The following is a 14,233-nucleotide window of genomic DNA, read 5'->3' as shown; positions in this document are numbered from 1 at the left end:
CAGAAAGAAGTATCAATTGTTATATAAACAATTATTGATGCCTCTGATACAAATTTAACACCACATTCATCAGTGGCTATTCCTGTGCCTTTTATGAAGGTATTTTTTGTTTTCCATTATTGAAAGTAAATTTAACATTAGTTTTGAAACAGCTACAAAAGAAAATCAGGAAAAATATGTTTATACTGTGTTCACTCTAATTCAAAATTACAATTAAGTTAGTACTATGTATGTAAAATGGAAGTACAAACAGAGATATGCTAAACAAAGATAGGTAGTGGATAATATTTTTGTTTTTACTGACACATAGATTATCAGACAATGTTTACTATATTGTTCATAAACATTTTATAAGTATCTCAGTTAATTTTATCATATAAGTACCTATAAACAATGTGAAATGTTTTCCAAGTAAACAAAACAACACCAAATATTAGTGTTCTACAGTCAATACCAAAGTGATATGACTATCAACAATTGTTTATGGTTTTTGGTTAGATTTAGGAATTACCATAAAATTTGTGTATATTTTTGTAGCCTATGTATATGTTTAGAACTACAACTATGTAAGCATATTTTTGACCAGTTCTGAAGACTTCTCATATGGCTAACTATGTTTCCTGAAATAAGTGAATTTTGTAATACTGGATAGAATACCATTTTCAATACAATAAATAAAAACCTCATACACAGCTAGCATACATATATATATATATATATATATATATATATATACACACACACACACACACATACATACATTATGCTAGCTGCGTGTGAGGTTTTTATTTATTGTATGAAAATGGTATTCTATCCAGAATTACAAAATTCACTTATTTCATACATATTTCACTTTTATATATATATATATAAACTAGCTTGAAAAATGTAGTCCATACCAAGAATAAAAGATATGAACTGTTTCACTGAGTTCCCCCTATGTGTCAACAAAGTGAGGAAACTATAAAATAATTGTTCTTAACAATGGATTCCAAAGGTATTAAAATCCTTAAATGCAGATAAATGGGCATTACAGGACCCCAGGGAGTGCCAGAGAAACTTGTGACTCTAATATGTGTTATCAAGAAAATTGTTCTCTCCCCTTTACATAAAAAATATCAAAAGAGAACAGTGCGACCCTCAGTTTCTCTGAGGTACACGGTACAGCGGTGCCCCTGCCGAGACGGAACGACGTGTACCGGTCAACTGACGAGTACTCTGTGAGGGTACAGCCGGTGACTAGAGAGATGCGAGTAAGGGTAGCATGTACACCGGTGCCGCTGCCGAGGCGGAACGACGTGTACCGGTAAACTGACGAGTACTCTGTGAGGGTACAGCTGGTGACTAGAGAGATGCGAGTAAGGGTAGCATGTACACGGGTGCCGCTGCCGAGGCGGAACGACGTGTACCGGTCAACTGACGAGTACTCTGTGAGGGTACAGTGACTAGAGAGATTTTTTTTGTAACAGAGGGCCAGGTTTCCTAGGCCTGGTAGTTGCTTCTCAGCCATCCGGCTTATTGTGCACCCTCTCCCAGGTTTAAGCTGTATCAAATCCCAGGCCTTTACAAAACCATGAGATCTTCTGAACAATGCTTTCCTGTTCCAACCCCTCTTCCGTATGCATAAGAACACCTAGGGATCTTGAGCGTTTGCTCTGTAATGCCGGACATTCAAATATGACGTGCTTGGCTGTTTCGTCAGCCTCGCCACATTTCCTGCACAGTGTTTCCTGAACTGGAATACCTATTCTGTTCAGGTGACTTCGGAATATCCAATGACCTGTAATAAAACCAGTCGCCTTTCGGATCTCCGTTCTACTAATTCTAAGGGCATCTGCTGCATTATTCCGTGATGGTCCCTTGAGCATCCGCTTTGCTTGTACATTCCCCTCAGTATTTCTCCAATGTTGTAGGTGTTTGTTAACCATCCACTTGGTAACTGATCTACGTGCTAATTTATATGAGGCCCCACACGTTGGTTCAGGACCGGTAAGAGGACAGTTGGCTCCCAAGTTAGCGCAATTGTCTGCCACTTCATTACCTGTGATTCCTCTATGTCCAGGCACCCAAGTTATAATAACTTTATTGGTTTTCGCCAGCAATTTCATGACCTTATGGCCTTCCCAGACTGTCTTCGAATTACAGTCATGGTTGGCCAAGGCCTGCAGAGCAGCCCTGCTGTCCGAGTTAATGTAGATGGTTTTGCCTTCGTAGCTTCTTTCCACATTAACTCTTGCACATTCTGCAAGGGCTGTAACTTCAGCCTGAAAGACAGTTGCCAGTTTACCTAGGCTAAAGCTTAAGTTAACCCTAGGTCTGGCTCCCCAGACCCCTGCCCCAGTACTAGGTGTACCAGGTTAGAGCCTTCTTCATGTAGTCAGGCTTACCTTTTGACCATTCCTTCCTTCCAACAACGTTGACTTGAAATGGTTTTTCCCAGTCCGTAACCTTTGCCATTCTGTCAGACATAATTTCTAGAATATCCAGTTTGAGAATGTCAACGATCTTGGAGTGCTTACTAGCATGGTGATGATGCCAGTTCCCATTGCACTTCAGTCTGTAGGCAGCCATCCTAGCCTCTCATATGACGAATATGTCTAGGGGTGGGAGGTTTAGCACTACTTCCATAGCAGCGGTTGGTGTTCCTCTCATAGCGCCCATTGTCCCCAAGCATGCCAACCGCTGTACCTTTGACAGGTTTTTTGCGGCAGTCATCTGTTGGACTTTTGGCCACCATCCACTGAACCATACACCATCATTGGTCTGATGACTCTGGTGTACAGCCAATGTGACATGTCGGGTCTAAGCCCCAATGTGCATCCTACCGCACGTCTCACCATCATAAATGTAGTCTGAGATCGGCTGATTATGTATTCCAGATGACTATTCCAAGTGAGTTTATCATCTAGTTTGACTCCTAGATATTTGAACTCCCTGCTTATCTTTATCTGGCACCCACATATGACTGGCTGTGTGATTTCCAGTTTTCTCCTACTTGTAAATGGTATCATGACGGTCTTCGAAGGATTCACTGCAAGTCCTTCTTCTACACACCATCGCTCCACAATGGCCAGTGCTCTCTGCATCATTTCCATACACGTAACCATATGCTTGCCTCTTATGAGTATGACAACATCATCTGCATAGCCTTGAGCATACATACCCTGTTCATTCAGAGTCCAGAGTAAGTCATCCACAACTATGTTCCACAGGCTTGGTGATAATACACCTCCTTGTGGACATCCTCGCTGCGTTTTGACCTCTCTTGTGACTCCGCACAGAGATGCCTGTGCTCTTCTGCTCTTAAGCATGTTATTTATCCATCTAACAACAGTTTCTCCGTACCCCTGGATGTAAGCTTAGATGCGAGTAAGGGTAGCATGTACACGGGTGCCGCTACCGAGGCGGAACGACGTGTACCGGTCAACTGATGAGTACTCTGTGAGGGTACAGTGACTAGAGAGATGCGAGTAAGGGTAGCATGTATAGTAGAGAATTTATAGCATGACCGGTGACTTCGAGATGCGTCGTAGGCAAAGACGGAACTAAAGTGGTGGGGGGTGGAGCGACTCAGTCTGTTGCCGTATTTAGCCTTGTGAACTTCGGTCTCCAGTCTTCTATACGTGCCGCCCAAAAAACATTCGCTTGTGCCAATTCATGAGTTGTAATACAATTTGTGAATTAATTGCGTTGTGCTCATTACGTTTTAAGTAAAGAGTTTGAGATGGATCATAATGTAAAAAGTAAAATTGGAGGTAGAAAGGTTATACACGGCCAAGCAAGAGAAGTGCTTCCCATTTTATGAAACGGGAAGCAGAAACCAACACACTTATAAATTTGAAGAAAGTTCAACAGCGTGTCGTAGAGGCAACTGGAATTTCTGAAAGTACGCTGAGACGAATTTTGAAGGAGGAAAAAAAATAAGTCCAATTGGCAATTCTTTTAGTACGCCCAACAAAGTAAGAAAACGCAAACATACTAAAAGTAATCTGGACAATTTTGATTTGGGTGTAGTTCGAAGAACAATAAATAATTTTCATCGACAACGGGGTTTTGTTATGTTAACTATTGCGTGTGGATCGTTGGCGTTATTGTTATTTTAAGTATACATCATTAAATTAACTTGATACAAGTTGGTAGATAAAACTGAGTTTTTTCTTATTCTACTGTGTATATTGACAAATTATTTTAACCAGTTTTATATTAATTTTTAATTTAGCAGCTAGGCTATGTCAGTTGAAAATTTTGTAGTGCATAATTGTATCTACTATCGTAAATCCTGAAGCTTACACGGTTAGTATATGATAAATTGAATTTTAATGGCTAGCAAAGCTTAACAATTACAATTCTGAACGGTTGTCGTCGTTGGAGATCAAGAATAATATAAATTCCTACCCTTTCCCAATTTATGAGAACCCTTTCTTACCACCAGGTATCTCTACTGCGAACTCATTAAGAAGGGTGAGCTATGAACACAATTTCGGCAGAACATAGTCATTGTTAAGATCACGTACATCCGGTCCCAATATTTCCAAGATTTCCTGTATTGAATTCCCCATCATAAAAGTCCGTCGCCGTAACTTCAAAAGAGTCTAGAAATGTTCAAATATTCTCAAGGTCTCCTATACTAAATTGCTCATCATAAAAGACCACCGTGGTAAGAACATAAGGGTCTAGAAATGTTGGCAAACACTACAATATTCGGCTCCCGCCACCACTATGAGCCGGGAGCTGAAAACTCTCAGTAGGGGTAGTAGCACCGTATTCACTCCCCTACTTTAGATTGTGCCCCCACGCGCTCAACTCCTCCACTCCTCACGCGCATCCCACCGGTCATGCTATAACTTCCCTAGAGTACACGGGTGCCGCTGCCGAGGCGGAATGACGTGTACCGTTCTACTACAATGTAATAATTTATTGGACCGCACCATCAACATCTAGTGTACCGTTAAACTGGCATACTAGCAAACACTTTCGTATGAAATGTGTCCACGCTTAATTTTTGGTTTTATAAGATTTTAAATTGGAAAATGTAAAAGGGAAGACTTGTTTACCCATTAGTAATAAAATTATACAGTGAAAGGAAAATTATTAAACTCTCCAACCAGCATAAAACGTCATTTTATGACACGTTTTTGGAACAGTATTACGCAATGCTGTCGACATCCGCAATTTTGTTTCTATTACAGATATCACGACAAAATGTTAAGCTACACTCTTGAATAATGTGTTTTAAGCGATGATTCAAACATCTATACAGAATAGCTGACGTACACTGATCTGGTGGTTGAATTTCGTGGGACACAAAAGTATACTCGTGTACTGTACAGTGTACCAGTGAGGACGGTCAGGGCCACATTCCTACTGCCGATGACACACAGATTAAGGCTTGCTGTCGTATGCTTGTTGTTACATTGTATGCAGTACAATCACTTAGCTCATCACCAGTTCCCAGAAACAGCTGACTACGAGAACACAACAATGGCGAAGGAAGTGCGCCACTCGTTATTGTAGAATACTCATCTACGTACGGTACCGACCAGACTCAAACAACTGACTTACACTATAGGATAATATCATCATTGTAATGATCTTCATTTTCATGTAGTGAAAGTAAAAACTCATCTGTTTCAATAAACATTTATTTTTGTGTCATTTATATCATCATCAACCAAAATATTTAATTAAATCTATTTAGATTTTTTATACAGTACAAGTTGCGTATTGTATACAGAACCCAGTACGTTAAACTCCGATCGGTTGCTGACTAGGTTTTTTTTATTTTGAGTCATGATCTGAACCTTCCCTAGTACAGGAAAACACAATTATTTTAATCACGTTGTGATTCGATATTTGGCTAAATATTTCGCGAACAATTATAGGCATTTATCGTAATTTTGGACTGTGTTATAATTAGATTTAAGTATAAAAACCCCAGGATGTAGATGTACGTGTACGATTTTGAATTAACAAAAATTGTGTATAATACCGTATCGTTCCCTATTTTATATAAATACTGTAAAATGCCATCTTTAAGATTTCCCGAATTACCATTTTAAAAACCAACAGTTCTTTCTTAGAATGATAATTTTTCTATTCATATCTATTAACCAACACTGTCTATGTGATTATTCTAACACTGAAAGATCCATTTTCAAGAGACATATTCTTCATTGTAGACATTCGTACTATAAGAAATTTATTTAACATTAGACTACAATTGTTGTCATTTATTTCTCGTGTATCTTGTAATCAGTGACTTGAAATGTACATTATATTACGATCGCTACCATAATTATTATTGTTGAAATTAGTATTTATGACAATTAAAGTAGAACCTACAGCGAGGTGAATACTCGCCATAACTCTCGTATCTTCTGTAATCAGCGACTTTGAGTTTACATTGTATTACGATCGTTACCTCTGAACAATGGCAATATGAGGCGGATACTTAAATAATGAATTATACGTCAATTTAATGAGAAAATGATACATTTTTCAATTTCTACGATAATTTGAATGCTGGTAAGTTATACGACACATTCCGCAATAACTTTGAAAATGATTCTACTCCAAGTTCTACTACTCCTAACATTCGTTCACAGGTGTTTTTTTTTTCTTTATTACTAACAAAGATTTGAAGTCTAGCCTTTTTACTGCTTTGGTAGGATGACTGATGATTTTACGAATTTTGTTAATTTATGGTAACACGACAATGTCACAACAGGTCTTTAAATTGTGCCATACAAATTCAAATATACTGACATTTTAAATACTTACTGTAGTAGTAAAAACATATAACTATTTGCAAATTATTACAAACATTACAATAAAAACTTGAAAAGAATTAAAAATACTACAAAACTTTAGATAATTTAATCCTAAAATTATGTCTTTGTATAAGAAATAGAATTGGTATTATTACCTGTATTTGTAGTGGTTAAAATAATTTTAGGGAACCAGAAATACAACAAAATTGAATAAGATATATTCCAAAAGTAACGGGAATTTTTATTTGTTGGAAAATATTATTTATTCGTTTATATTAATGTAACTGTTATCTTTAAAATAGTCATCTTTACATATTATGCACTTGTGCCAGCACTTCTTCCAATCCTCGAAAAACTCAAACTCGATCTTTGGAATAACCTTTAGCACTTTCAGTAATGCGAGTCCTCCCCCCCCCCCCCCCCCCCCCCCCCCCCCCAATTAAGGGCCCGACGGCCCTTTAAGGCTCTTTATTTTTGAAAATAAGTCATTTTGAAACATGTCTAGGGAATATGGAGGCTGGAGCATCGTTACATTACTGTTTCTGGCTAAAAATTCATGAACAAGCAATGAAGTGTGATCAGATGATGCAAAAGCCATGAATTGTTTTACCACAAATCCGAGCGATTTTTGTGTGATTGCTTAACGCAAACAGCATTAAACTGCGCGTTGAACATAAAACACTTCTAACCTTCGCAGCTTCCACTGAAGAAGTAAACAATTAGTATACAGCTGGAAAGTGTATTATACTTCAAGAGCATAAGTATCAACACAATAAAAAAATCTTGAGAAATCCAAACCCACAAAACTTAAACATTTCCGTTACTTTTTGCACACCTCGTATTTTAACACAACATTATTACAAATTTTATTTATTTATTACAATGTATTGCTCTGTATTGAAATTAGTAGCTTTGACGTTATATACATAACACATTCGTTCAAGATAAATAAAACGAAATATACCAAATTTATTAGATTAAGGTATGGTAAACAGAAGTATCGTGATACTTCAGTGCAAACTAAATTTATCTAACTGGAACCAAGTTGCATTACAACTGTTAGGAATGTACTTCATTACATTTGGATTTCCAGTAAGTTGTAGGCTACAATCAATTTAATTGGTTTTTAGATAAACTACCTACTCTTTAACATTAATACTAATATTAGTATGGATTGATACATAGTTGCAGTTTGTACACTTCTGTTGTCGTGAATACTTTTTTTGTATTGGTTATAAACTTAACTTTACCCAATCGTGAATTTATTTCCCATTTTACAAATAATAATTTCAAAACAAATATTTTAATTTTTGGTTGTATATCATACTAATATTTGTGTTGACTAACTTCTTTGTTGAAATATCATGTTTATTTATATTAATTTTATTTTTATGTTTGATTTTAACAAAGAAGTTAGTGGCATTAGAACATGTAAGCAAATAATATTTTACAGGTAGATTAGACGTAAATTAATTTTTAATATTTAATACACCCCAGATAAAGTCAGAGTTGTTAAAACAATTCTTTAATTTTCCTTCATAAATAACGTTTTTGAGGAAATCTAAAACTTGAATGTTGTAGCATTTATACTATATTGGTATTTGAAACAAAACCAGCATTATATAGTAAAATTGTATTATAATATGGTGACTGTCACTTAACGCTGGAAACGTTAAATACAGCTGGATGCTATTTTCATCGGTATTTACTAAAAACCATGACATTGATTTAACTCTCATAAAACATTTATATATATTTTTTTAAATTTTAGTTCTCTTAAAGATGCTTTCAGAACCAAAGAAATGTTAAAAGTCAGAATGTCTACAACAAATGTTAATTTCTAATATGAATGTGACTTGTGCGTTGTTGCCGGTTTGTTCACAGGCTCCTGATGAACCACCCCTAGAGGGAAGCCTCTTGCTGCAAACAATGGCCAGTCTTCCTGTAGTAAAGAAATACATGAACGACAAATTTAACATTCCAGCACTAAAGACCATAATATACCGTGCGAAGAGATGGACACCGGTTCCACCCTCCCCTCTTAGCCATCCCCTAGGTGTGTCCCAGAGCTTGGCCAATAGTTCCCTAGCCCCAAGTGCAGTCTCATCCCGGTCACCGCCTTCCAAACTTACTGCTTTGTGTTATTTCTTATTCTCTGAAGGAACAAACTGGTTTCAGGGTACAATCAAAATAATCTAAACCAAGAATACTTTTAAGATCTTGACTGCGGTTTGACACTACTTCTAAGAACGCTCATATAGTTTAATGTTTTAATTTTCTGAACAATATAATAGCAAAACTCAAATTCAACAAACGTACACATTATTTATATATTTCACTATTTGATTTATTGTACAGATAAATGTTTTTGGAATCACTTCGGCATTCTTAAATTTAAGTAGAGTGAAAGGTTATCTGCCGACTGCACAATGAAGATAACGCGTGTCTGTTAATTCAAAACATCGTTGAAAATAAATCTTCTTAAATTTGTTCCTAAATAAATTTTCATTGGAATAAACTGTTTAAACGACTAGAATCAATGGGTTGCCTAGAACACAAGGGCTTTCTAAAAGGCGCTGGGTTAGTATTTCTTATCAATTCCATTGTACGGATTAGTAATGTTAAAATACCGATATACATAATATTACGTAGAACAAATACGAAGTTACGAAAGCATTAGTGAAAATTGTGCTCTGTTAGGAAATTGTTCTTCAGACAACTAAATATGTGCAAACAGTTTTGGACCTTCTCAGACCCCCATATTATTAGAAAGATGTGTTCGAACATATACTTCCTACGTATTATAAAAAACAAATGACTTTACACTATAACGAAATCCAGATCATATCTGCTCTCGAAAAATTCATTACTCCGTCGGGTGTAAAAATGAGACTAGTTTCAATTAAGACGATAATAATATTTGAAAAATAATGTGTATCTAGTTGACAAAAGATTTAAATAAGACAAATTTACAGGGGAATAATTGACCGGGATAGTTTTGTTAATCCTTGTAAAAATGACAACCAGTTCCAAGATGGCTGCGTGTTAACTTAAGCGCGCAACTCCAAAATCGATCAGGGTAAATCTCGCTGTTCCTCTAAAAACGGGTCATGTGGAGGGGTAAAAATATTAATTTTTGCTCCCTTCTCGCGAGATACTTTCGCATAGTGATGCTATGATACAAGCGTACAACGCGAATAGAGCTTAGGCCTATATGCTATAATAGTGTCCAGGTTTAAATATCACTCTTTTCGGTTGTCCTGAAGAGGTGGATTTCTTAATTTAATTTTACATAAAATCCACAAAGACCTTGTCGTGAGATTCTTTCAGGAAGACAATAGTTTTGTCTAACAGTACTAAAACAACATAAGTACACCAGTGCCGCAAATCATTAGAGTTTAAAATACGGAAATAGTTACGATAATATACTGAGCCAAAATTGTATGAATGAAATATGAATAAAATCTCTGCTTAGGGGGAAAATCTGAGGAATCCATAGAATAAAACCATGCGAAATATAATACTCGCGCGCTCATCCAAGATTGTCATAACGACTCCCCGTTCATGAGGTTTGCACAACTAAGGTATTGTAAAGAAATGAACGTTGTAGATCTATACGAATAGTGCGAATAATCGTTAAAATAGTGAGGGTGACTTGCGCCGAGCGCCGAGCGGCCCACCCTCGCTATCTCGACCTCGCATCCATGATCGATACTGTACATGGTACACCTCTCTCTCGCTCGCTATACATTGTATATCTGTATATTCTCAAACCGCTTAAACATACATATAATCGACTTCAACATCCAACTCCAACATCCAGCGGTCTAAAACTAGGTCATTAAGAGGCCAAATAAAACAGAAAATGTTCTTTTAATGAAAACAACAATTTACGTCATTGAAAAAACTATGCACAAAAAATATAGTATTAAAATTGACATAGGAAATTTGCGAATTACGTGATTTTGAAAGGGGGGAATGCTCTAAGGGTGCAGCTCAGAGGGACTGACTGACCTTATCTCCTGACATGGTAACGGAGGGCTGGGTCCTCGGCGGCGGTAGGCGGGGGCCCTGGGGCTCAACAGTCACAAGACACTATCAATGCACTGACACTACGACCACGGACTCGACACCGTCCATCAAGGTAAGCTCCCGGTCGACCGGGCACTAGTGAGACCAGACCAGACGACCCTGCCACCTCCTGCAATACCACTTTATTGAAATATCCTACTGGAGGGGTCCGAGCTCTGACGTCACACTGCGTCACCTCCCCCCCCACCGGCTCGGGCGTGTTCGGTAGTCTCCGGCAGCGCTCGGGCGGCAGCCCGCGCTTGGTTCGCTCCCAGTCAATACCCCGCGACCGCTGTCGCGCCGCGCCGCGCCAGCCGGGCCGGGCCGGGTCGTACACGTTCTCTATGATAATTGCTGCACTGCACTCCACGCTTGTGGAGGTCATCACAACTAAAAGTATTCAATTATGTTAAAAGAATGATAGAAATATCATTCAAAGAAAGGTATGAGGTAACCATTTCAATTGAGATTAGTGGTCTTAAAAAAGAGTAATCCCACAAGAGAGATTCAGGTAAGGCAAAGACGGTTATGGAAAAATCTAGAGATGATAGCAGTGCAACTGGAAGACATATTAGGATAGAATTGTGACTACAGGGGATCTATGTACCATTCAATCCTAGTATCATCTAGACTCTCTTTTCAAACGTCCCTCTGTAACTTTTCCATACACAATCCAAATATTCATTTGCAAAAATGAAACAATACGAGACAGTTAGAAGCCAAGTCGACAGTACGAACATGCAACATAATGTAAGGATCTGAATTACGCTATCTCTAACTCAAAACCCCATATGGCAACCGGCTCCCCAAATTATGCAAAAAAATAAAAATAATTCCATTTAGTAGAAAGTTTTCTGATGTTGAGATTTTCCCATGCCGGCAATTAGTTATTACAGATCAACACATAGTTTCTATACAAAATTATATACAGTCACTGCAACTTGAAACCGTTGAAACAAAATCTACACCAAAACGAAGAAATAAAATGTTGAGAATCTAATTGGATTAGACAAATCAGATACCGTATTATAGGTAAACATGTTCAATAAAAAAAAGTGTACAGGCTCGTGTAAGGATAAAGATACAAATTTTCTACATAAATATCACCTTTGTGATATAACCTGGAATAACAAAAATTAACGCCGATTGCCAGAAAGTTTAATTTCTGTTAGCAAAACATAATATGGTAATAAATAATCCAAAAATATAATTTACTCTGAAATTACCTACGAATAGCTCATGATTAACAAAGTATTTCAATTTCTGGGATCTCATTATATATTTGAATGCAAAGTAGCTATTCATAGCACACCAAATTTCATTTTAATTTAACCAAACAGAACCGTATAATAAATCATCCAAAGGTTTCCAATAAATTAAAAAATACTTCCATGATCTCATGGCGAACGTAACTATCTTACAGAAAAGGCATACACAATCCAATCAGAAATAGGAGAAAATCTCCAAAATGTCTCGACAATAATGTTATGAAGTGGCAGGTGTGAAAATATACAAATTGGTTTAAAATCGCTTGATCCCTTCAAGCTATAAGCTAAACGAAAGATTTCACAAATTAGCAGCTAGGAATACAAGAATATAACATATTCCGCTTAAATTTCGTAGATAATTATGTGCATCTATAACCAAATGTAGTACACTATCAGATTGAATGTAGTGGCAATGTCTAAAACACGCTGGATTTGTGTTGCAATCGATTCTGGAATTGGAAAATTGTGTGCGTGTATTAAATTTACAGTCCTTTAAGATACCTGACCTGATCATGGAAAAAGTAGAATTTTGTTGTAACTACACGTAAAATACAGTCATGTAATTTAGGGTTTTCTGTAATAAGGCCCTAATAAAAACGGCTGCAGATATAAATGTGATGTTTTCACAGTATATACAAGTTACAGCTGCGGGGTGATTCACGACTTAAATAAATGTTTTTTTCATTATATATCATTTAAGTAATGACGAGTTTTTAAAATTATTTTTATGCATAAAACATGATTTATGATGTTACTCTGCGCTTGCGCGTGTCCCAGACACACTGTTTCCATTGTTCAGTGATACAAGTTGCGCAACACGTTTTGGGGCTACATGACGCGCGCAACGTGTTCCAAAATTTCCAAGTTTGTTTGGATGGCACGGGAATTTACAAGTAGTAGGAATAGCTTTACACGCTTTAGGATTAGGATCACGTGCGTATTCCACGAATTTGAGATTTTCTTCAACGCTAAGTGGAGAACTGAATGTACAAGTAGTAGGAATAGCTTTACACGCTTTAGGATTAGGATCACGTGCGTATTCCACGAATTTGAGATTTTCTTCAACGCTCAGTGGAGATCTGTATGTACAAGTAGTAGGAATAGCTTTACAAGCTTTAGGATTAGGATCACGTGCGTATTCCACGAATTTGAGATTTTCTTCAACGCTCAGTGGAGAACTGTATGTACAAGTAGTAGGAATAGCTTTACACGCTTTAGGATTAGGATCACGTGCGTATTCCACGAATTTGAGATTTTCTTCAACGCTCAGTGAACTGTATGTACAAGTAAAACAAGATAAATTTATATTTAGCAAATCCTCAGTTACCACTGGTCTCCAGAGAGTTAATTATATTTGGCACAAGACTCTATATAGGTCTTTATAGATTAGTTACGGAGATTAATAAATGATAAAGTCGCATAACAATTCGTCTAATCCGTTAATGATACTTCAAGATCTGCTACATCCATTACGTGAAATAAATAATCATTAGATAAAAGTTCAGATTAGTGTTTGGGGAACTAGATCAAATGGATTCACTTCTATAGCGTGTTCATATTTTTAGAATACAACACATAATTTATCGTGAACGGAAGAAATATAAAACGGTTGGTTCAGTAATTAAGTTTTAATATCCAATTTGTAATTATTTTCTTGTTATCTTTGAATAGCTGGTTAAGGGTCTAGCAACGTTCTTGTATTTAACACAAACGTACTGTACTCCACACCATGTACTGTTATTATACAATACTAACAATACTTTTCTGAAAATAACTTGAGTGCCCATGGCAATAACGCGATTACGTGTCGAGAGTACCAATAAATGTAATTGAATGCTGCTATCACACGTTTCAAGAGCGTTATTAGCGAATTGTTCCTATCGTCTGTCGTTCCCACTTACACTGCTATATTTATTGCTGATAGCGATACATATGATCCGGCTTAGTCAAATCCACTTATTTATTGGAGTATGTTATATTCTTTCTGACATTTAAATATTCAAGATAGTAGTTTGCAATGTTGCAAGACAAATGTCGCATGGAGTTGCCAGGTACAACGAGTATTACAAACGTACCCCTATGGATAGTCTATATATAGTCTAGTATATTGAGATATCGCTGAAA

At 36.9% G+C, this 14,233-nt stretch overlaps 1 protein-coding gene across 7 annotated transcripts in view; it reads right to left on the bottom strand.

Annotated features, from left to right (window-relative positions):
* LOC124373301 (sodium/potassium-transporting ATPase subunit alpha) overlaps positions 1 to 14,233 on the bottom strand; it is a 254,626-nt gene that overhangs the window by 88,312 nt on the left and 152,081 nt on the right. For 2 of the 7 annotated variants that reach the window (XM_046831706.1, XM_046831714.1), the window contains exon 1: positions 10,785 to 10,951. The exons of the other annotated variants lie outside the window; for them this stretch is intronic. In XM_046831706.1, coding sequence (XP_046687662.1) covers positions 10,785 to 10,799 — 15 coding nt within the window. In that variant the 5' untranslated portion in view covers positions 10,800 to 10,951. Of the gene's footprint in view, positions 1 to 10,784; positions 10,952 to 14,233 lie in introns of those variants that run through there. 7 annotated transcript variants of the gene reach the window in all.

This window comes from Homalodisca vitripennis, chromosome 1 (assembly GCF_021130785.1).
Source record: "Homalodisca vitripennis isolate AUS2020 chromosome 1, UT_GWSS_2.1, whole genome shotgun sequence".
In the NCBI taxonomy this organism is placed as follows: domain Eukaryota; kingdom Metazoa; phylum Arthropoda; class Insecta; order Hemiptera; family Cicadellidae; genus Homalodisca; species Homalodisca vitripennis.
The sequence above is the reverse complement of the archived record's forward strand: the minus strand, read 5'-3'. Positions and strand labels throughout refer to the sequence as shown.